This window comes from Lytechinus variegatus, chromosome 16 (assembly GCF_018143015.1).
Source record: "Lytechinus variegatus isolate NC3 chromosome 16, Lvar_3.0, whole genome shotgun sequence".
Taxonomy (NCBI): Eukaryota; Metazoa; Echinodermata; class Echinoidea; order Temnopleuroida; family Toxopneustidae; genus Lytechinus; species Lytechinus variegatus.
This window is the reverse complement of record NC_054755.1, coordinates 12,039,541-12,064,675: the sequence shown is the minus strand read 5'-3', so window position 1 is coordinate 12,064,675 and position 25,135 is coordinate 12,039,541. Positions and strand designations below refer to the sequence as shown.

General features: G+C 36.5%; 1 protein-coding gene across 1 annotated transcript in view; it reads right to left on the bottom strand.

Annotated features, from left to right (window-relative positions):
- Positions 1-874: 874 nt before the first annotated feature.
- Positions 875-25,135, bottom strand: part of LOC121429813 (glypican-5-like) — a 50,317-nt gene continuing 26,056 nt past the window's right edge. Inside the window, exons 3-7 of the mRNA XM_041627051.1 lie at positions 16,532-17,229; positions 15,729-15,982; positions 5,065-5,194; positions 2,876-3,050; positions 875-2,390 (exon numbers count right to left, since the gene is read on the bottom strand). Of these exons, the coding sequence (XP_041482985.1) occupies positions 2,176-2,390; positions 2,876-3,050; positions 5,065-5,194; positions 15,729-15,982; positions 16,532-17,229 (1,472 nt within the window). The 3' untranslated portion in view covers positions 875-2,175. The remainder of the gene's footprint in view (positions 2,391-2,875; positions 3,051-5,064; positions 5,195-15,728; positions 15,983-16,531; positions 17,230-25,135) is intronic.

Sequence of the window (25,135 nt, the reverse complement as noted above, 5' to 3'; positions counted from 1 at the left end):
TGAGTCAACTTCGACAGAAATCAATTGTGGCATCTTCTATATTGTGTTTAAATAGTAAACCAAAACTAGTACAAAGCTAATGAAATAAATTAAACACATAACCTGTACACAAAAGAAATGTGAAAGCATCATAATGCAGTAAAGGAAAGGTTATAATACACATTTTATCTCAGGGGGTGGTTTCACAAAAAAGACAATGAGCATCACAGTTTTCAATTTACAATTCTATTGAAAGAATACTCAATGGCATGTCCCCAGGTCAATGCTGACAACAACTCACCATTGACGCATGATTATATTCATGTAAATCCAACTTATTCATTTGTGAAAACAACCAGTTGTGAAACGTAAGAAGGCATTAACTGAATTGACCCCTTCTGACTCATAAAAATATATCAAATCATTACCACCATGTCTTTCCTTCTTCAGCCATGTGTTCTTTGAAATATTTACACAATTAATTATGTAAATTTATTTTTATCATTACAATGTAAAAATTATGGCACCAAGATTATTGAACATTATCTATTTCCACAATAAATCGTTATGAAGATGATATTGTTAGAATTACATTTATACTAATTTCAAAGGTTATTAAAGTACTGTAATCATGGTTTATAAAAACTTTCTTGAAAAAAAAATCTATAAAGTGCTCACACTGCATAGAAATATTAGATTATTATCATATTATTGTCATAAATTCAGATATTGTTTATTTTTCTTCAAAATGTCTACATATATCACTCTCCCTCTATCTTTACATTGCTTAAAAACATTGTTTAAACGTACTGGAGTAATGTTAACTTTAACATTATGTTTTCATATTGACATCAGTACTTCTTTTTAGAAACAACATATTCATTCAATGTCTTATTTTTATGTGATTATTCTTATTTTGTTTCATAAGGAAAATTGAAAGAATGAAGATCATCACCAAGTGGCCTTGACCTATTGCTGTCTCATATATCCATTTTTTTCCTCTCAAGATATCCTAGTTCATTCATTATTATGTATTAACCTTATAAATGAATAGGAATAAAATGAATTTAGAAGGCGACTATCAATAAAAACATATCCTGTTCACTGACAAAGCACAAAGTGAGTGTTGAATCCATGACCTATTATATCAACTGGCAGCAAAGAGCTTCAACCACTACACCGCAATAATTTGTGTACATTGTGCCCTCTCTATATGACAGAAAGATCTGTAAAATCACCCAAAACATAATGAAAAATAAAGAAACATTGGAGAGAGAGCAAGCAAATATTCATCATTGCTTAACTTACAAACACAATTTTGGTCTACTCGTCGACAAAAATTGAGATAATTTTATTAGTCCTGATAAAAAAAGAGAAATAAAAAGAAAAGATATATATCAAATATTCTTGATACATGAAAACTTATCTAAGTTTGGCAAATGTTGGACACACCAGAATAACATTTAAATTCAAATGTTTAAAATCCTTAGCCTCTGACTTCAATTTCCAGTGGGGATGTAAATTTGAAACGAATATATCATCCACAAATAAAATTATGCAGAATGCTACATCGACCGAATAGATGTAAATATGCATATAATGCGAAAAAATGTGAAAAAATGAGAAATTACTTTTCAGAATAGAGGCATCCAATTCACATGAGAAAATATGCATAAAGAGTGTAAAATTGATAACCCTGGTCAATACCAGATAGTTCAATCAAATTTTAAAATGTAATTTCAAAATCCCATGAATAAATACAACAAAGGGGAAATCTGATTTTTCCTTAAATAGGAAAAAAAAACAATGCAAGTGCATGACTTCCATTAAATTCTAAGAAAGATTATTGTACTGTCATTTAGAAGTTTTACAAGGTGTTTATGCTTGCATGGGGAAACTTTTTTTAAAAACGTGAAGAGAAATACGGTAGTCTTCATATAATTTTAACCATAAAATGACCCTTGAAGTACTAAATATAACTTCCTGATGAAAAAGACCAGTGATGTATATCCCAAATCCAACGCTACGCTCATAAGATCCAAGCTGCATCACTCCGCATGTATTAATATAATACTATAATTTTTATCTCATTCACACCAGCTTGATGTGTAAATGAGTACTGGTATAATGATAGTGTCCTTTCACACATGGATGCAATACAGCGTAAAACAAGTCAACGCCGAGTTAAGCAGAATGTCACCAGTGCAGGAAGACGATAAGCGAGAGCATTATTGATGTCAAGAACATCGTGGCTGAATGAAGGGACGTTGCGGCTCCTCTCGGTTTACTTGTTTGCCTGACATTCGGGTCTGTCACAGGTCTGTATGGAATACTGTGAGGGTCTTTTGTTCTCGTTTCACCAGAGCCTCTTGTCGTGGGTTCGAAACTGAAATCTGTTTCCTTAGGAGTAACTGCAACAAAATGTAAAATAAAAATAGTGTAAATGGGGTACATGGGTATTTTCAAATGGGTATTTTTCACTCAAAATGACAAAATACTATTCATGATAGTTTATTTAGGAGATAAGAATCTGATTATCACAGTAAATTGTATTTGTAAAGCACTGATAATGTATCATCTAGACAAATTATCGTACAATACAACTTTCAAAATATGGATTATACTATGATTTTGCCGACATGTTTTGAATTCATTCACTAACTAAGTTAAAACTACCCTTTCATTTAAATCCACTTTAAAATAATGCATTACTGTTTCCATGACAATAAAGCAAATTATTTTTTTTTCGCTTGTATTCCATTTCTTGCTTCCTTTTTATTTGCCAAAAAATTGAGATGCTGATTATTAAGCACAAATTTTTAGTAAAATTCTTTATATGAAATTCCTTAAACTATTCCAAAAAGTAACATACAGGATATTTCATGATTTATATTACCTGTTGTGAATGAGAACTGTGTCGTGCTATCTTCGCCATCACCTGACCCGCTACCGGATAGATCCCCACTCCCCGAAAATTCACCATCACCACTCCCACTATAGTAATCACCGCTTCCAGGCATCGGCAGCATGTTAGAATCTTCCATCATACTCTTCAAGAAACGTTCAATCATCTGTTTGAAAAAATGGAAAGAAAAATAAATATATATATATATAACCACAAATGTATTCATGTATTCACATGAATACTGTGTCAATTATTCAGCTCTTTGAAGAATACATATGTGGAAATGAAACAATTTTATTACAAGTAGAAAGTCATTACAAAATTAAAAGAAAGGAAATGACAAACATGATACCAATTATTCATAAATCTCAATTTCTTATACGCTGATGTTTATAATCAATCATCAAACTCCATATTGGTATTTTTGTAGCTGCTATTTCATATAGTTGAGGGGTTCATTTTTGGAGTGTAATTATTTTTATACTGGGTGCACATTCAAATAAATTTTTATGGCATCCGATCCAGTTACACATTAGGTGATCGAATTAGCAAAACTATTATTTTTGTGAAGTAATCTGCATTCATTGCAAACACGAAATTATATTTAGCTTCTTTCCTTCCTTCTTCTCAACTAGCAAGGAACACAATTGATAGCAATTCCCTGGAATGTCACAGTTGGTAAAGCCCAATCTAAAGAATCAGGTGCAAATGACTACAAGCTCAAAAACTGAACAGCGCCATCGTGTGTTAGAAACATAACAGGCGGCACAAGCCTGAATATGTAAAAATCATTCTTGAAGTTGCACGAATTTGTGGTAAATTTTGAAATCAAAACAGCATTCAGCATAGCAGGACAACATCTCTCAGTGCTTTTAAGACACAGTATACAGTATTGGACCTTGGCCACAAGATTGTAATTTGTATCATAATCATGTATTGCATGTCTTTTTATAATCCTGTATTCATCAAAACTTAAATCCAATTACCAGTATCAAAATTAGATCAAGAAGGAACACGTTTTGGAGCCCCCAGAGATGAGATAAAAATATAATTATCCACATAGACAGATGGTCTATGGCTACCAGATCTACATCACAGCCACGAAAAACCCACAACTCCGACAATAAGCTGTCTACAAATTACAGTTATACGGTTTCCGAATTCCTGTTCAGTTCTCCACAAAGTTAAACACTGTTTACAATCAAAGGAAAATGTTTCTTTTTCTTTTGCCCACAAAGCCAAGAGATGCTGGCAAATTGGGAATGAATATCTTAAAAAAAAAACTGGGATGGAAAAGCTGTTTTACAAAAGGCAACCACAAACAAAGCATTGGGGACACCTCCAAGGCACACGCTATATCCTACTAGCAGTGGAGTTTAATGGGTGTGCAAAGAGGGTTTTAATATGGCTAAGCATACAGAATCAGTATGCTTAAAAACCTCTTCCTAACAAGGGGCCTCTATTTGACTAGTAAATAAAAGGACTATTCAGGAAGAAAGTTAGTGGAAAGAGACAATAATGATTTTCTTCTCTCTTGGAAGAGGGGGGGGGGTTGATTCAGTGGCTGGGTACAGGTAAAAAAAAAATGTTTACTTTTTTTACAGCATGGTGGTCTGTGGGCACTTTTTAAGTCTTAGCATATTTAAGGGGGAAAATTATCTGCTCCAAATAATACACATAATTACCATAGAGTCTCATATCCCCTGGCATGTAAAAAGTTTATATGTACCACATTTCTACTTGGTTCTGACTGGAAGATTTTCTATGAAATACAATTTTGGAACAAATCCAAAATCCAGCATTTGATAAATGGGCATTTTCAATGCTTTATGGCTGCCAATTTTTTTCCCCTTATAGTAAAGCAATGAATATTGCTGAAGAATGTAGTATAGTAGTCATTATCCTATCATAATTCTTAAATTCTTAATGTTGTTACTATCATTATTGCAATATATCTTCGTAAAAAAAGGGAACTATGTTATTTACAATCTCTGCTTTCTGCTTGTTTCCCTTTTTCTCTTCAATGAATTTTAGCGATTATGGATTTTTTCCTTGTATACCGTATACATTATGTATGTTTTAAAGATTTGGAAAATAAAATCATTTTGAATAAAATAAAAATTGAATTATTATCTATATCCTAATATGAAGGACATTTGGCAATAATTAGTTGAATTTACCTCTGTTTTGTGTTCCAGCTTGTCCATTAACTGCAGGGCATTTAGAAGCTCTCTTTCCCTTGATGTTAACTTTACTTCGGGGTTGTGTAGCTGTGCTGCCAGGCCATCCTCCACAACAATCTTACGGTAACTGTAAAGAAAAAAAAAGTTTAAAAATTTGATGAGATATTAATATTTTACATCACTAAAATAGATAGATATTAAAGCTCTTATTTCACTTCATAAGCTGTTGCTATTTGAATTTCTAAGATAATTTTAAAAAAATAAACAAAGGAACAAAAAAATGTTTGAGACACTACTCAATAACTCAAGGAATGAATAGAAAGGAGAGGGAAAAGAAGAAGATGAATTTAAAGGAAAATGAAGGAAGAACAATGGGATAGAGAACAAAAAGAAAAAGAAGGAGGAGGAAGAGGACACAGGTTGAAGAAGTGATGACAGTATTATATCATACTATTCAAAATAATAATTTAAAAGAAATATGACAATCAGTTAATTTTGTTTTATGAATAAGAAAGTGACCGGATCATCCAATATGAGTACAGTCAAGATGTAATAGATACTGTCATACTAAGATATTAGGCTATGGATACTATCATGTATACTACCACTCGATTGGGGGACTACCATTCTTAGCAAGTGTAGGGCACACATCTCAACGACACTCAAAGATCGCCGAAGACATTTCGTCAAGGCGATGTCAAAACGCCGTTGAAAGGGCAATGCAAACACTTGCAACCGCTCTCCGTGCTAATTAGTAACAGTTTGGCATTGTGGTATGCGGGCTGGTGAATGTTTACGGCCAGATTTCGGCCATCTTTTCACCTGCATTGAAGCAGTGGAGGTTTTGTGTGTTCAAAGGCTTACCAGGTTGACTGGGTGAAACAAAGTGGGTATTAAAATTACACAGAGAGAAAGTCCAATTGTTTGAGGGATTGTAGTGGTTTTCGATGCAATCGCTAATCTGATCACAGTGTCCATATCCACAGTTATTTGATTCGAAAAAGAAAACACAGACTTTGGTCCACTGGCAACATTCAACACTCCAAAAAAGGGAGTAAATATATGCATACTTTTATGTTGACTCCATAATTAAGATTAATTTGACACCTTTTTTCAACTATGTAAGTAAAGTCTAAACTATTTCTGAAATACGCTCAAGGGAGATTAATGACTAACAATCATGACAGTCTTTGATTACAATTAAAATGAAAGAAATTTGTAAAATCATTTTACCAAGGATTCAATTTTGAAAATGCCAATCAGTTTTTAAATTGTAACAAACACCAACGCTTGATTCTAACACTGTAATATCAATGAAATGAATCCTACACCCATATTACACCTCACGTTGATTTCAAATACAAATACACCAAACACCCATTAACAGGGAAGGTGTTTCGCCACAAACGCTGACAACAACCTGATTGACTGTTGGTTTAACTCTGATTAAAAATCACACAAAAATGGCAGGAATGGCAACAAAAAGGAGAGAGGAACAAAAAGAAGGAAAAACAAAGTTTGGGCATTTCTAAAACTTTTTGTTACAAAGTCATCTTTTGTCAAGGGCACTTTCTTGCCAATCTTGGTCGTGTTTTGAGAGATAACACAACCTCAGTACCCTTCATTGACAGAGGTGCGGTCTTAGAAACTATCCATTTTTGGCAGTCGTAAGCCAGATTCATGCAAATTTCATACAAAATTGTGGGAAACACCATGTAGGGGTCGAGAGAAGAGTGGCTAGCCCTCGAACCCTGACTGAAGGCCCCTAAAATTCAGACAGGGAGTATATTGCAATCAGATACATAAATTTTCCAGAAGATTTGACTCTGCTAATCATATGCTGCAGTACATGAAGGAAAATAACAGTCACATGTAGTATGATTGTATATTAAAAGCTAATTATTAGCTCGCCAACTCATTGACTACAAATTGTGATGGGCGACTAAAATTCTTACAGGGGCATACAGACAGACCAATCAGACATTGTCATATGAAAAGGCTAAAACAGAATAGGGACATAACCTCGGATCTCAATAATTTGATAAAAAAATGTACTCAATATTTTACAATATACCATGCACCCAGCACCCAGAAACATACATCCTTGACAATAAAATCTGAGACATACATGCCATAATGAAGGCTTTACAGCATAAAAAGGTGTATTCATACAACATTAAAATAAAAATCATACCGCCCCTGGAATTATCAATTGAATGTGTATACGACTTTTAGCAAGAGCGACAAAGACAAATTGAAATACAGCAATCACCACACCCCCTGCCCCCTCTTCGGCCCCACCCCCTTTCCATTATCCTCTCCAACCCCCACCACCCCCTTGCCACTTCATCAAGGGGTAGACGCACTTCAAACATGTTCCTCTTCCAATAATACCCCCGAGAGATGGGATATGTGTTTTTATATTGAATAGAGTTCGATGCGAGGTGAAACGCATATGTCAATCTTTCACGCAACATTGATTGAAATAACCTTCTACTGCTGCAAAAATGTTCTGTGACCTATATTTCACTATGTTCATATCATATATCTGTATGAACCAATTAATTAGGCCTACAAGGCCTGTATGATCACCTTTCTTTCTACTATATATAATTTTTCATCACTTCTATTTTTTTGTGAATCTTAATACATGTAGGTTGCCATTTGGTTGTCTCTGTGTTTGTTCTTTATTTCTGAAATGTATACAATTTCCTTTCTTATTTCTGCAGTTATCTCTGATTCTAGGATACTCTATATTTTGCAGTATCATTATTTCTTAGGTTTCAATATTTTTGTATTCATTTCAACATTTTCTTTTATTCCAAGCACTTAGCAAAATGTTGATTTTGAACATTTTGGTGACCCATACTTAATTGCAGCATGGTCTTGCCACTCATTCCAAAGAGATTTTTAGAAGAGGTCAGATATAAACATGCCATCTATCATATTCATGGTATCCTAATAAATACATCCAATTGTAATTAATAACCAATGCAGGTCAGACAATATAGTGAATTTAGGAAGAAAGAAACTGAACTTCAAGGCAGTTCGTTCAACCAGGGAATAATAATAATACAAATCCCTGGTTCAAATACACCCTGACCAGAATGAATATTACAAAACACATGAAGGAGACCTGGCTGGAGAGATTTCATGAAACAAAAGTCAGTCACTTTTCGCTGACTATTGTTATAAGCCACCAAAATCCTTGCATCTGATTGGCTGAAAGCAATATGTCAGTGAAAATCACTTGTCTATTTGTGTCATGAAACACACCCTGTTCTGTCCTTGTCACTTTGCACCAATATCTGTAATTCATTTTCTTTATTCCTGGCATATTTGTCCTTTTACTCTTGGGTTCAAATTCAATTGGGAGTTTGAGCTGCATTGAAAAGTTGATTTGAATTGAAATAATAAGACCATCTCCGGAATAGCCCCCAAATCTTCTGCGCTGTCATTTACGGACTCGGCAGATATTAGTCTTTATTTTCTGCCATTGTTCTGCCGGTGGAGTGCATTGAAAGTCTGGATATGGGGTCACGCTCGCAAACAAATCCCGACTGGAATCATAACCAGTCCTAGCGGGCCCGAGGCAGCAATATCATTTCACATCCTTAACAATGGTTTTGTTGACTTCCAAACCCTAATATTGAGCCGTTTCATTATTGGACGTCCGTGGCACCACACTCGATCATGTTATTTCCATTATTGAGGTCCTCAAACATAAACATTCTCTAAAAGAAAATGAACAAACAAAATTCCTATTCATCCGATGCAAAAGACCAATCATTTCGGTATCCAAGAAATTTAGAATAGGCCTATATGTAACCTTAACCTTTGGAATTGTGTAATAATGTGTGTATGTGGGGGGGGGGCTCGTTCCTTTTTTTCATTTTACAAATGGCACCTTATGATGGAGATGAGAATAATTGAGGTCATTATGTAGCACAATAAAGTGCATTTTCTTACAAAACATCAATAAAATTTTGTCAAAGTTACTGTGTAACAGAGTATTAAATGCATTTGATAAAATAAGCAATCACCAATTAAATATTGTGAATATGATGTATTGAAACTACTGTTATCTGTAGAGTAATGCCATGTCATTGCAAATGTGCTTATAATTAAGGTGACACGAAATTTGCTGCTGCTACAACTGCTCCAGGCTTTATTTCATCTAAAACATATAGGGTTAGGATTAGGATTGCAAGAGGGTTTTGCTCTAGTATTACAGTCAGGTTATAGGGTAGGGTATAGTGTTAAATGCAGGATTGAAGTTGGCAATTCTATTAGTGTGTGGAATTTACAGTGGAGTAATTGTCGCCAGAGCAAATGTCGTGAAACCATAATTAATCATGTGAAGTGGACGTGCACCAGATAATGAAATTCTGTTTGAAATACACTGCAAATGCATTTTGGACCTACACATGACAGTAAGTCCAGCAATCCAAGTCTTTGTTCCATATTTCTGGACATAATTTCAAGTCTGATTCAAGTCTTTGTGTGATCTCGCTTTGGCCTCCCATCCCGACAATTTTTCTCTCTGTCAAGGTTTGTGTGTGGCATTGTGGCCAGTATGACATGGAATGCCCGCTAGGCAATACCCAAACCCTTTATTAAAATGCAAACATAGAAAATCATGCTAATTGTTTGTAGGCAAACACCTTTAGCGGGTAAATCAATACTACAGAGTTTTCACTCCAATCAAATTAAGATTTTTTGGCACGCTTTTGGAGAGGCTGCTAAAAATGCCACTCAACTTAAAAAAATTAAACTGGACCAAAACATTGTCCTTTTTATACAAGGAGACGCCTTAATAGAAAACCTTTTCTAAATCTAAGAAGATAAACTATTTTACCTTCACTCACAAACAATTAAATTTTTTTTTCATTGTTTGAGGTCTTGTTCCTGTCCCCCTTTCTATTTCAATCTTACATCATGCCACACCGAAAACCTGATGCGTCTATCTTTGTATCTCCTTAAATGAAAATGATCATATCTGGCACCATTTTATAGATCAATGACCCACTAATTTAAGGTTCTTCTTTTCTTTCCTTTCCCCTCCTGTGTGTGTTCTAAAAAGGATAGACATCTGAATGCCAAATGGCATGCCAAACTGCAACTTTTCAGGCAATAAAACTGCAATTTGACTCAATTAATCTGGCTTAGGAATCCAACGCGCCCAATGTAACCTGCCAGAAAAGGCATTCATCCTCTAACCCTTTGTATTGTGGCACTGGACTATCATTCTCCTTTGTGGCATTTGTATGCAGCCTGACCTGACTCAAAGAACAGTATCCCCTGTTATCCATGTTAATTAGGCTTATTGAAAACTGCTGGCAAGATGGCCCACTCATGTAAAGAAACTGCTTTATAAAACAACTTCATTCACCTAAACCAAGAGATGCCAGCATAACCAACTTATATCTATTCATCATCCTCCCATGGAATTGTTGGTGAGGATTCCTGATCCAGTTTCAAAGACATACCAGAACAACTAAGAATATCAATAGAACCATACTTGACAAACTTCGCTTGACAAAAAAAGCAATGGAATGGTCATTAAACAATAAAGGTTGATCTTTTCAAGGGGATTAAGATGGGGATGTGAGATGGATTAAGAGGGGGTTTGTTGGACCTGATTAGATGGGGAATGCTAAGATATTTGTAATGGCTTAAGTGGGGTGGTTTTCAAAAGAGGCTTTGATCACTTTCAAAGAGTCAAGATCAAAGAGGGTTTCCGCATCTAGATCCATTCCAAAACAAGATTGGTCAATGGAGGCCCAAAGTTTGACCATGGTTTGACCATCCCAACTCCCTGGATCGACCAACACACAGAATATAGATGTTGTATCAAGGTGACATATGTCAAAAAGAGCAAAAAGGAGAAAATGTTAAACAGGTTCCTTGTATTCCTTGATGTAATTTTTACAAGCAAAATTCTCTTCTATGAAAACTTTCTCATACCTTAGGTGATTTACTGTTTTACTTTCCAGAATAAACAAAGGAATACAAAATCTACCCATTTATATTTATTGATCTCTATTATATAAAATCTATATATTTATTAATCTATACATATATATATGTATTGCTTTCTTTATTCATTTTTCATTTATTTTCCATATTTAGGGGTGAAATTTACCTGAATAGGATTTTGTTAACAATTATGAAAAGTTTAGAATTGTATGATCCATTGCTTACTCAGTTTAGTAGTTATCACACTGGTTCTTCAATACATAAAGGGATAAAATAAACGCTTATATTTGAATACGCTTTTTTACGTGTCATAACTAAATTGATTGCATGTACAGCATTTGATTGGTGGACTTTTTTGTGTATGGAAAAGTTTTATGAATTAAACAGATTCATTCTAAATTCCAAACCAAATCAACGACAAAGCATGCATTTTCTTGTCTAATTTCATTGATTGATATCAATTCAGTTTGATAAACTGTTGCCCTCAATTCATAACTGGATTGATCATGGATCGCTTAGAAACTTAGACGCCTCCCGGTGCTGCCGACCATTCATCGTAATGACACATTTGGCCTTCGTCTAAAAGTTCTACCGATTCATATCACCGATTCAATTCAATTTCGGGTAATAATTTGACCTTCGTGTCGGCAATAGACATCTTTTGTCTACTAAACTGGAGAGATTGAAGAGAACACCTGATTGATATCCTTTGTAGTGAATTAAATGGTCAGTATTACAGCAAGTACCTGGAGATACCCACTGGGGAATTCAAATAAGAACTGAGATGTGGTGAATCTGTATTACTCACAAAGGTCCAAATCTACATCGTTAAAGTGAGATAGAAGTGGAAACTGTCAAAGGGCTCATGAAGAAATTGTTTTAAACATTAATTTCGATGACATCAATAACCAATAAGTGATTCCTGAAAAAAGCAGGTAACTTTCATGTTTTCTGGTGGCAGCAAAAGAACAGTTTTGTTGTTCTTATTGTCTTTTTTTTGGGGGGGGGCTCTTTTTAACAAATTTTCCAGGGCTCTTTTGAGTATTTCAGGGAAAAAATGCCCCCATCCCTGTGTATTTTTTCCCCTGCTTGGTCATCTGATCTTTATAGATTCATTGTCAGCTTAATTAACTTAAAAACTTGAAATGGATTAAGATTATATCATAATGGCTTGTCCTGGTAGCTATTTTCCTATGGAAGACAATATCCAAAGACTTTGCTTACATGCAAAAAACCCTGAGGTGATCCTCAGCTATCTCAAGGATCCAAGGTATCTTTGGGTCTGAGGAGCATTTCATGAAACAATATGTCAATGATTTTTACTGGCTACTGTTACAAGCTACTGCAAATCAAGGCATCTGATTGGCCGAGAGCAAATTAGTCAGTCAAAGTAACTAACAAAACATTTCATGAAACACTCCCACAGATGGTTGTCCATTCTTTAAGGTAGGACCACCACTCAAAAATTTATCAAAATCCAAATCAGTTATTTTGCATTTATCACACAACAGCGATACCTTAATCGGAGCGGGGGAGGTCTTTCAACAACGGCCACACCTGGGTATTACTCGCAAGAAGTGTATCAGGAAAATCTTAATGTACGTTTGCAACAATTTCAAAGCGGAAATTGCCTTTCTGTGGAGCTTTCCGTGACCTCCCTACATCAGATATATTGATGTTCATTAATATGTCAAACTCAAAGTATGTTCTGTTTGTGATCTCCCTCCAATCATGTAACAAATTTTGATTGACCTCCACGGGAGTGTTTCATGAATTATATACTTTGGAGATTTCTTAATATTACTTTATTATGTCTCTATGGGGGGGGGCATGATGACCCTCTCCCAAAGGTGCAATACAAATTACCCCCCCTGCAAGATGCTGCACATGTCTTTTAAAATCCAATTCTTTGCTTAACCCTGATACTCCAAGGGTGTGTTTATGCTTCCATTGCGAGGACAGAATCAGCGATTTCAAACGTCGATTCAAAACGCCGATCGTAAACGTGGTTCTGGGAGTGCTGTTTATGCTTCACTTTTCAGAGCAAATCATGATCTCCAGCGGCTTCGCATCGTAAAGCGAGGTCAAATTGGGCGCGCCTTTTTTCGAAAGTTTTTTTTCCCCGATTGTTGTTATTACATAGAGATAACATGGAGCAATACGACTGTATTTGCCCGCGGATTTTCATCTCACCGGAAGCATGTACCAAATGACGTCATTTAAACACGTTTACGATCGTGGTTCTGTTTATGCTTCCCCAGAAAGCCTGATTCTGGTCAAACGACGTTTACAAACGCACCTTTTTGTGAGTTTACGATCGGCGTTTTGAAACAGCGTTTAAATGAAAGTAAGCATGGACGCAACCGTGTTTTGGACTAATCACGTTTGGAAACGCTGATTCTGGCCTGAAAAGTGGAAGCATAAACACGGCCTTAGATTAGTCATCTTTCTTCCATACGCGGAATTTGTATCTATTTTTATTTTTCAATCACCTGCCCCTAATTCGAACCCACCTGGCATGGAACAAAGCCCCAACATTCTGAAAAAAAAAACACATCTCTGATGACACCCGTACAAAACTATTCCCACTCAATTCCTATCAGACGATGATAATAGTGAAAATGATTTAAACCCAAGTTGAAATTCCACCAAACGCTCATTACCTCACAATACCCCTGCTACAAATTAGTGAGGTTCCACCAGCATTCAACCAACCACATCGACTTCTTCTGTCTCTTTCTTTAGACGAAAAAAAAAGAGGAAACTGTTTTCTTCTTTTTAAGGAAGCAGTCAATACAAGACCACAATAAACGATGAGCATTCCACAGCTCGTGGAATCAACTCAAGAGCCCCCCCCCGTCCATTCAAAAGCAGAAGCTTCTGCAGGGGATTAAAAGTAAGCACCCTGTCGAGTTGCCAGCCTTTCCAATATGGGGAAATTAATTTTCATAGCCCAATGGATGGCTGAAAGGCACAGGGTAGGAGATCATTACAGGGTCTGTTCACCTCTCACGACCTGTGTTGAAATGGATAGATTTGATCCTTGACAACAACAAAAGGATCAGCTTCAGGTACCCTACAGAATAGCCACAAAAGGCAGCATATTGCCTACCAGCCATGAGGCCTTTGTGGTTTTTCTTTCTGTACCTTTTCCCCCTTTTCATGCACAAGGAGAATATTTCTGGTGCCTTTCGGCTAGTTGTGCTCGATTAAAATTCCATTTACATGGATGAAGAAACTAGCGGATGAAAATTGAAATAATATTTTGTTTCTATTTTTTCCCACATGATTTGCATTTCTAGTGCCTATGAGCTAGTTGTACTCAATTAAAATTCCATTTATGGTGACTATAAGCCCAGCTGATGAAAATTGAAAATAATATCTTGTGTCTTTCACCAATCTTTACCTTACTGCTAATCTTCAAACAAATATACTTGCTATTTATTTGATCATTCTGTTAGTTTGAATGAATCAGGAGCATTTGGCACATCAGTAGAGTGTGACAGATGAAAAATGACCAGAATGTCACAACATAAGAAAGACCAGGGTGGTTGTCAACACCTATCAAATTCCTATAGTTATTGTCACTTCATCCTACTTTTGCCTGCAATATTTTGATAGTGTTGTTATCTCAAAGTACATATGGGCAATTCCACAGGTTGGTCCAAATCATGTAACGTGAGTAACCGACACATTCCAAAGATTTGCCAGGAGCATAATAGAATTTCCCAAGTTTTGTTTTTATACAAAGGATAGTCAGACTGTGTACTTTGTTGTGATAAGGAGATGTTTAGTTCCTATCAATAATAATGGAGTTACAGCTCCAAGTATGAGTCAAGGTGTCTCCAAATGTAACGTGAGTAACCGTGGAATAGCCCATATATGCATGTTGATCATGTTATTTTTATATAGCAATTATCAGGCTATATTCCAGCTGAGAACAAGAACACCTCATGCTTGTAGGCCTATATGGTTGTCAATAATGGCTGGACTTTTTTTACTATTGTTTGTGGCTACTTATCTGGCAATTTCAAGCAAATCTCCAAAATCAATAAATATTACTTTTTTTCTTGCAGTATCAATACTCTCTTGAAGCACCAGCTGGAGCCTAACAAGTTGTTCTAAAATAATATAATGGGACAAAAACCAAAAGATTAACAAGAGATTCTGGCTTGTATTTTTATCTCTTCTTTTGTAAAGAGAATTTTACTGAAGTTCCTGGTTCCCCCCCCCCCACTTCAATACATATGACCCTGTCTAATATTGTATCCATAAATCCCTTGGGGGCTTAAACATGTAATGTGCATTGACCATGTAAACCACCAAACACAAAGACCAGTATATGGGACCGAAAGTTCAAATATTCATGGATGGCAATTTCCTGGTTTCTTTCCTCCATACCTAAAGCACTTCATTTTTGATGGAATGAAAAGCTATTGTTACAGATGTAGTCAAGACCTAGCAAATACTGCCAGGGGTTCTTTTCGTGAGGAGTTACAACTATCATAACTTTGCCATTTTTGCAACTACCATGGTAACAGGGCTCAGGAGCCAATCAATACCAATGATTCCCAGGTAGTTACCATAACTGCAAAGTTACCATAGGTCTAAGTCTTCATGAAAATGGCTCCAAATCAAGCCATATGATGCACATCTTGGGCTCAATCAAGCCTTCTACTTACGTTCCTTGCGTCTCCCCGGTCCAGCAGTCCCGATTGCTGTCGGAAGCCATGTTCCCCTGGGAGCACATCAGCACAGGGAGGTCCCTGAAGACACTCTTGGAACTGTCCAGGCTACCTACAAACTCCAGCAAGAGCTCGTCCAAGGGGATGGCAGGGTTGGGGGCGATGGGGATGTTGCCGGCTGGGTTGTTCATGGCAAAGTCGTTGTAGGGTGAGGGTCTCGAGAGGGGTGGAGGCCCGCATGTGATCATGGCCTGTGAAAGAAAGAGGCGGCATGTAGAAACAAAGATACATTTCTTATCATTGGTAACTGTCATCAAGCAATTTTAAATGAAATAGTAGAGTCTAATGATATCAAAACACTTTTGCGACTGTTACATGTGAATTAAAAATTATCAAATGATTTTGAATATAAAAATTTACTTTCAAAGTTTCATACTTCATTAAGAAACTTGTTGCTTCTTCTTTGCAATTTATGGCCTACATTGCATTTCAACATAATTGATGAAACCTTACCACTTAAATTACAATTCCATTGAAATATTGAAATGGTGAGCAACTGAGATAAGCTGTAATGAAATTTAGCATCGATTATAAGTTCCATAGATCCGTTGCTGTTACTTAGATTATCGCATTGTTTCGTCTCTTTTGACCCAGAACATACACAACTTGTTCTTATTAATGGTTTCAATTAACAATCTAATATACAAAATCACAATAACATTACTTCACTAATGTCATTGACTGGATGATGAGGAAAGGCCTCTCATTGAAAAATAATTTTATAATAATTGAAGACTTACAGCTTGCATGATGGAATCTTTGTCCTCAATAGCCCTGTTAATGGCTGCCATCACCTTCTGATCCAGAGAATACATGGCCGAATGAAGATCGTATTCCGCAGTCATACTGACACGAACCAAGTCAACAACCACCGCAACATACTCCCTCCAATACAGATCCAGGTCCATGAAGTTCGCCAAGCACCCCTTCACGACATTGAAGCAGAACCCTTGGCAGGCGGGGACGCCGACCAACGACTGGCACTGTCCGCAGTACCGCATCTGCATCAAGGAGCGGGTGCAGCGTCGCGTCAGGTCCATGTTTTCCGTCGAGTTGAGGACCTCCAGGCCGAGGTTGACCGTCCCAAGGAACATCCTCGCGACCTTCAAGGACTTCTCCAGCATCCTGGCGAGGTCCCTGTGCGCAAAACCGAACGGCATGATCACCGAAGCCTGGTTCGATAGGCAGTCGCGGTATCGCGAGTCCAGTCGCGTCACTTTGCTGTTTATATGGCTTGTGTAGATGTGAGGGAAGAGCGTATCAAAGAACCTTGATACAGTGTGCTCAATGTTGATGTCCATACCGTGTAGGTAGTCCAACAAGGAACCAAATAAATCCTCTATGGGACTGTTCATGTGGATTGCAATAGTTGTATACAATGTCCTAAAATGTTGCTGAATCCTCTCTTTTCCGTAATGCAAGAGATCTTCAAATTCAGCTGGAAGTAAAAAGAAGGGAGAAATTACAGTAATTAGTAGTAACAAAATAGGGGGAAATCAGATTTTAAAAATAATTCACAAGTTTCTAAGTTCAATTGAAAATTAAAACATATTATTCAAGCAATATTAATCATCAACCTGCATCTTAATAATAACACCTTTTTATATTTTATAAAATTCTCAAGCAGTTTTACAGCTGCCAAGGAAGAAACATAGAGGACTTTTTTCCCCTCAGAAACTGCTGATGGAGATGGGATGCAACACCAACCTTCTATCCACCAACAAAGGTAGAAATATGGATACAAAGCCAATATCTCTTCATATCAAGTGGAAAATGGTCATATATCACTGTTGTTACAGAAAGTTAGAAAACTTATTCTTCATATCCTTCAAACTGCAGATAAATCCATTCCACCTGAAAAAAAAGTACATGCAGAGCCTCTTTTAAGGCCTTTCAAGTTGCATTCATACAAATTCTTAGTTCGGAAATACACACATCAGTACGTTTTAAACACTGTTCCTGCAAGCGTAATATTTATACAATTTGTTGTCAGCACTGATTCTTGTCCACTCAGTGTGCACTCATTCGCATATGTTCTAATGGAAACCTTCCATCAGATGGTATCATAATTAAGTCATTAGCCTATAATTAAACTTGATCACTAGCTGCTATGTGCCTTGCCCTTTCTGTTTTCACAGAACAAAGCTTCTAACGTCTATCAATCAATGATCATGACAAACAGGGTTAAAATGATAACTTTAACGATTCCAGAAATCAGTACTACATGTAAGTACTAACCAGTAATTTTCAGCTTAATACTGGTCTTTTATTTAGTGTTACTGTACATATATTCTCAATCATACTCACACAAATTTCAAATTTGCATGAATACATTACAATAAATTTTCACCTCTGATCGTAGGCCAAGCCATTGACAACTGAAATCTTTGATTCCTGTTGGCTTTGTAAAGGGATTACCCATCTTCTAGCAGGGTAAGGTGTTTTATACATCCCAAACCCCTAACTCTTTGCGAAAACTCTTGTCTGAACACACTTGCCAACATAACGCTCCTTATTTCCTCCACCTTCAGTTTCCAGAAGCCAATGATTTAAGGAGCTGTTGGTGCAGATTCGACATCATAGGATGGTTTCCTGGGTATAAGGTGTCCATGAAACCCCCCTAGAGGGTGCTTGGGACGCTACTGTGGGGGTTGCACAGCCAGGGAACAACTTGAAAAGGCATATTTCTGTCCTCTCATCATAAATATGTCACCGTATAATCACCCTAGCCACAGAGGACACTAATATTTTTTGTTCTTCTAGGGACAGGGGTTTACAAATATTTCCTGAAGCTGGTGAAGGAACAGATCTTGTGTGTTTTGCCAGGAGTTTGGGGTGCATGGCAGGAGGATCTGGGTCAGATGAGTGGTAAATTTGTATTCAGGTAAATACTGGATGACAGGCCACACTGGGCTTGTTTAACAACATATTAGGTGGTCTCAAACCGCCTCGATCACAAGAATCCTGTTAAATTACGAGAACTTTTTAAGGCTAAAAAATACCCGTTCATTATTCCTGCATTCACACCGCCCCGAAACACATCCTTCGGGATAAGTTCCCGAAGTTACGAGCATGCGCAGTGTGGTCTGATAAGCAGGCAAGGCGGGAGATTCAAAATCACTAGCCCAGCAGCCACCCACGCCGCCGCGCCCAACGACACGCTGGGATAAAAGTTCCCGTAATTTGCTTTCACATTGCCAAAATACCTGCGACCTTGGAAAAATCCCCACGAAAGTTCTCGTAATTTCGCCAAGTACCTACTATTTAGCGGGTATTTTCTTTCGGGGAAATTACGCGTAGTTTGCTTTCACATTACCAAAATACCTGGAACTGGCGAACTTCGAGGCGGTCTGAAACCACCTATTGTGCATCAGGGTTAATCCCTTTTCCAACGATCTTGAAAAAAAAATACTTAGAATTCATTTGAAATAAACTTAGATTAATTTTTATCCAAATCACCAACCAAAACAAAGGTGTAACAGATTACCTTACAGGCTTATGTCTATAAATTAAGGGGGTAGGGCCACCATAAAATTACCCTTCAAATATTTTCTTAAAGAAACATTAGGTCTATATGAAAATAGTGTGTGGGAATCAATCTGAGCTTGAGGCTTCCCACAGTAACAAAAACCATTGTTTCATTTAATGTATTATCAAACATGAATTGATATTAGATAGAATTAAACACCATGCATCTATGACTAATCGGTCTCTACATTCGCCTGCAGACAAAACAAGCTACCAGCAGGCCTTTTAAAAACACAAGAAATATAAAACAATACTTTGTAAACCAAAATGATCAAAATTGAATGGGTGCGACAGCCTCAGTTTTGGGAGATGAGAAACAAGTTTTCTCGATATTTAAGGGATCAGAAAACAAAGTCCAAGATCATGGCTCGTATAGCAGAGAGCCACAGCCGACGAGTCTGGCTGCCGTGAGCGGTAAACGACACCAAAATGTTTCTGAATCAGTCCTGAGCTATGCCACCTCGTTAAAAAATGCAGGGGCACACTTCACATGGTGCGATTTGAGTAGTTGTGAGCAGCATTTGCCCCTGTGAGAACTGGTCCAAACATTATTTAGTCGTGAATATAAAACAAAAATACAAATCACATCTGCAATCTTTTTCTTCTCTTGGTTTTGTAAATAGAAAAAATTGTGTTCATTGTATGTTTTGTGTTCCAGATTAGTCAACAAGAACACCCCCCCCCCCAAAAAAAAAGATAAGTTAGTAGGGGTGGACCATAGTTTTTTAAATAGTCATGTGCAGTAGAGTCTTTGGTATACATGCATTCCTATGAATGGAAGTATAGGCCTATTTAGTTTATATGCAAACAAAAGATACATAGTAGTCAGGGCAACCCAAACATTAATATTATTTTACACACTTTTGACAATACTATGGAATGTGTGCTTGTTCACATATTGTTCTTCTTTTTTTTCAAAATATAGGTCTACCTGTAGGCCTAAGTCTATAGAAACATGCAAGGCTAACATAACATAATATCTATGCATATTTTTTACACCTACATTTCTGTTGCAGATAAACGGTAACATTAATGTAACCCCCATATTTCACACACTTATATGCCTACAATATGGAGGAACTCAATTAACTACTAAAAAGTCATTCTATTTTAACCTCTTGTCATTCTGATTTCAGGCATTATACATCCATCAATCCTTCCAAATGGTATAAGTTTCTGATTCCAATATTGTTAATTATTATTCATACAGACAATTTTAGAGCCCAAATACAAGTGTTATTTTGTTGGTGCACTCGACCCACTTAAAAAGTTTGTTGAACTCGCCTAATATTTTTTCCGAGGTGACACAATATTGAAAATATTGGACGACTAGAAGGGGAATTCCCGAAGTGTACGCACCACTCATCGCGCGCGCATGCAGTTTTCAACGGCAAATGCGCACTGTGTGTGGAACTGTGACTGCAGAGTGCAGTGATGAACAATTCCTATTAAATTTTTTCTACAGAGGCTGCAGTAAATCTCTAAATGCAGAGAAAACCAACAACTGTTAGGAAGTTTGGAGTTATATTCGCTTTAATTTCATTTTATCCTATATTAATTTGAATATATTTTAGAAATTGAGGCACAGGAAATACTATTTTTTTGCATGATAAATCGAGTGCGTAGCTTTAGGACCCCTTCTACATCGGGCGGCGAAATTAAGAGGTTTTCGAAAAACACGACGGGATTTTCGTATTAGTGAGTTTTGTGATATTTTCTACTTGGTTAATGATCTTTAGAATGTTTGCCACAAATAAGTGAAATATAATTTGTTGAAATATTAAAATTGGGACAGTTTTTATTGTTTGAAAACAAAGTGCGTAGCTTTAGGTCCCCCCATCATACAGCAGAGTCAGAGTCTCAGGCGGGGTCTCAGGGCGGGAGGGTAAGTTAAAATTATTTGCTAAAATTCTCTGTATGAATAATAATCATAATACTGGATGTCCCATTTTTCGGTCAATACAAGGAAATATAGGACTCGCTTTGCAAAATATTGGACTCGTCTTCGACTCGTCCAATATTTATGCAAAGCTCGTCCAATATTTCCTTGTATTAACCTCAAGGCCATCCAATATTATATAATTATCCCTCAAAGGCTAATGATGGATAATACTAGATGCTGAACCTAGGCCCATAATAATACACAGACTGATACTGATACAGGCACATTCAAAGAGGTATTAGACTCAAAAAGCCAAAAACACCACAATAGACCTACACCTTGACCGACACTCTGTATTACACTTGTTTAGAGGGTGTTTAGTGTCATCCACACCTTCAAAATATGATTGACTAACAAAAGCTTTGAAACCATGTTCAAATTACTGACAAGCATCAAGGCAAGTAAACCATATCGCCTATTATACTTTGATTGATTACTAATGATATCAATTACTAAAAGGCATCAAACTATGAATAGGCTAACACCTTGACCAGAACTTTGCATCATTACAATTTAAGGGGTTAGTTACCCTATTCATTGTTGATAGGTTAAAAGGCCATGTTCACACTTTCACCAAGAGAAGGGCATGTTCCAACAAAATGGGGCTGCATGAAGGCTCAGTGGTACAACGACCTAAAGATTGCAGGTTCAAAACCAAGTCAGCTCATCTGGGTAAACCACGATACAAGCCATACTTGCTTGCTGCCATGTCCCTTGGAAAGGTCTCAAAACCATCAGTACTTTGGCTGCATGCTGCTTATAATGAATGTTGATGCATACATCTTCCAATATGAACACGACCTCATCTCAGGTCGAGCAGGTTTGGAGTCAGTCTAAACCCTAAGGCTATCCAGCCTAAAAACAATCAAACCAGCGCTCAGGGGTCGCGACCCCATACCAACTTTCCGCCAGAGAAAACACAAGAACGGGGGCTGAGTCACTGACATTGAGCTAATGGCAGAATCGTTCATCTTGCCTAAGATGGAATTTAAATTGATTCCCATATTCATCCCCAAAACGATACACAAAACATCTCCATAAAAAGTGGATTTCGCTGTTTTAGCTTTTGTCCTCCGTTTAATCTCTTTTTGATCTTCGAAGACTGAGGTTTGCAAATTCTTTTTGTCTTGCGAAAAATTTTCATGATTCAGCAGTATGATTCATACAGGATATTGTTATGTTTTACTTCAGAATGCATTTATTTTCTACAAATAAAATGGAAGTATCGTACTGTCATTTAATGTTCACTTTCGATATCATTATGGCCTGTACACAAAACCCAGCTTTACTGCTTAATGAATCGGTATCGGTTTGAGCTTACTTTCCATTCTGGTTCTCCCCATCCCCCCCTCTCTCCTTCTTCCCATTTCTTTCAACTTCTCTCTTCCTTCCTTCCAATTTATTATATTTCTGTCAATCTTGGAGCCAACTTCCAAACTCCCAATTATTCTATTCCTTTGAATCGCAACAAATGAAATCATTTCAACGATGCAAACTTATCATTTATGTTAGATTTATGAACCACCTTAAATATTTCACAAAAGAATTCATAATATACACACCCCCTCATGCTGATATTCTTGTTCTAATAACTTTTCTAATAACCTTTCTACCAGATATAATGCAGTTTTATCCCTATTTAATGCCATTTCTCTCATCTCTTTTCTTCCTCCTCCGTTCTGCATCCAACCATGCCCCCTTCAGTCCATCCACCAATCTCCCGTTTCAAGTATAAATAACCCCCTCCCTTTCTCATTCTCCCCACTTTTCTATAGCTTTGCAGATCAGTGATACATAACTAATAAACTCCTGTTCATGAAAATGACCTATCCCGGGTCGTCGCAACAATACAGCCCCGGTATCCATATCGCCCCTGCTGAGAAACAAAAATAAATTCCGACAACAAGGGCGACAAAAGGAAACCCATTCCACGCACGACTTTCTTTGGATGCAAGTGTGATGCAGACATTCCATTTGGTGTCCAACTTGTGAATTTCGGCATGTTGGCGACATCCACTTGTTGGAATCTGCAAGTACAAGACGCTATAAAAGGGCCAAATGCAGGTTATGATTCACTGATTTAAGTGATATTCAAAGTGTTTGCAATATTTTAGGCCTATTAAAAAGTGATTGGTTAACATTGGCTTGACTCTTAAAAAATCTGAGCTAGAAGGTCACAATTGTCACCTGTGTCTGTGATATGTTACAAAAATGAAGCCCAGAAAAAATTGCGTTCGAAAATAATTATTTAGTGCTTCAAAAATTGAAATATAAAGTGACCGGAAACACCATCTTAATTTCATCCCATACACTTACGTGTAGGCCTACTATTTAGGCATCTATAAGACACCTATTTACAAAATCGGGGTTTGCCTTGTAGTTTTAGCTTTTCATTCTCAATAATGGTTGTTTTCAGGGTTTATTAGCTCTAATACATGCACTTGTACACATGTTTCATCTTGGTTTGAGTTTTTTTTAATCAGCTGCTCACAAAGTTAAACAATACATTTAAATAGTGAGGGTATGGTTGCTTTGAGATATCAAAATAGATTTCAAATTTTGATATTGAAATGCCAGAGTCCTGACTCCAAATTTGCAAGTTGCAATATCATCAAATAATTTTATGAAAATATATCATAGAACTAATAGGAAATGATATATCCATAACAATTAGAATATCAACATTTCTTTAGTTATTTTAATACCAATATTCTCCAACATTTCTTTATCTCCTATGACTACATAAGAACCACCAAATCTTACTTCTCTGCACAAAAGTCATGTATTAATATTTCCTTTTCCTCCACTGAAGTAATTGAATGCATGCCTGTGTAATTACTGTGGTTTTGGTGACTAAGTCAAGTTTGAATAAGAAATTATGAATGGCTTAAAAGTCAGCACAGGGCACAGATAATTCTTTATGACAGATTGTTCTTTTATTTGACTTCTATATACATGCTTGAATAAAGCCAATCTGGAGGGGAAACCACAAGCATGCATGACAAGTCTGATAACATTTCCATTTCTTTTTCTGCTTCTCTCCTTTCTCCATTCCAATTTCTTCGACTGATTTGTTTCCATTTTCTTGAATAGGACCTATTTGCTACTCACAAGCTGAAGTTAATGTATTCTTCCATTTTTTACACCTCACATCATTTCTATTTTTCTTCTTTTCCTCCTCTTTTTGTTTTCTTTCCCTCTCTTTCTCGCTCTCTCTCGTCTCTTTGATCTCTCTCTAAAATTATAATTCAGCTTCTCCAGAAAGAGTACAAATATATTTCAAAATGAACAAATATTCAGTATATTTTCAGAGAAAAATTACATAGCAAACCAAAATTCACCTAAAACACAAACAAGTTATCCTTGATGTAACTCCCAATTGATTCAAAACTTACTCATATTTCTTTCACTCATTTTTTTTCTCAATATTTTATTGAAAGTATTTTTCTCCTAAACACAAATTGTGTCCATGTATGATAATCAAGTAATATATCAATGTTGGTATTTACATGAATCAACTTGACATTTGTGTCCCTCTACTGCACAATTTCATCAATATAAATCTACCACCTGTATGATTTTTTTTCAAAAATTCCCATTTTGCCTTCCATCACACAGAAACCCATGTTGGCAGGTTTGTGTACAGATCACTGGTGCAATTGTAAAGCAATATTTACTCCTGTTATTGTACCACTTCTTACAAATGATACACACCATCACTCATGCAACAAGTGTTGAGGAACAAAAGAACAACTTCATGTAGTTGGACTGTTGAACTTTAAAGGTACCAGTTATTAAAAAAATCAAATCTATTTTAATTCAATCTGTTCCTGATAAAGGGAAAGAGTTTAATTAAAAAATTAAAAAAAAAGGA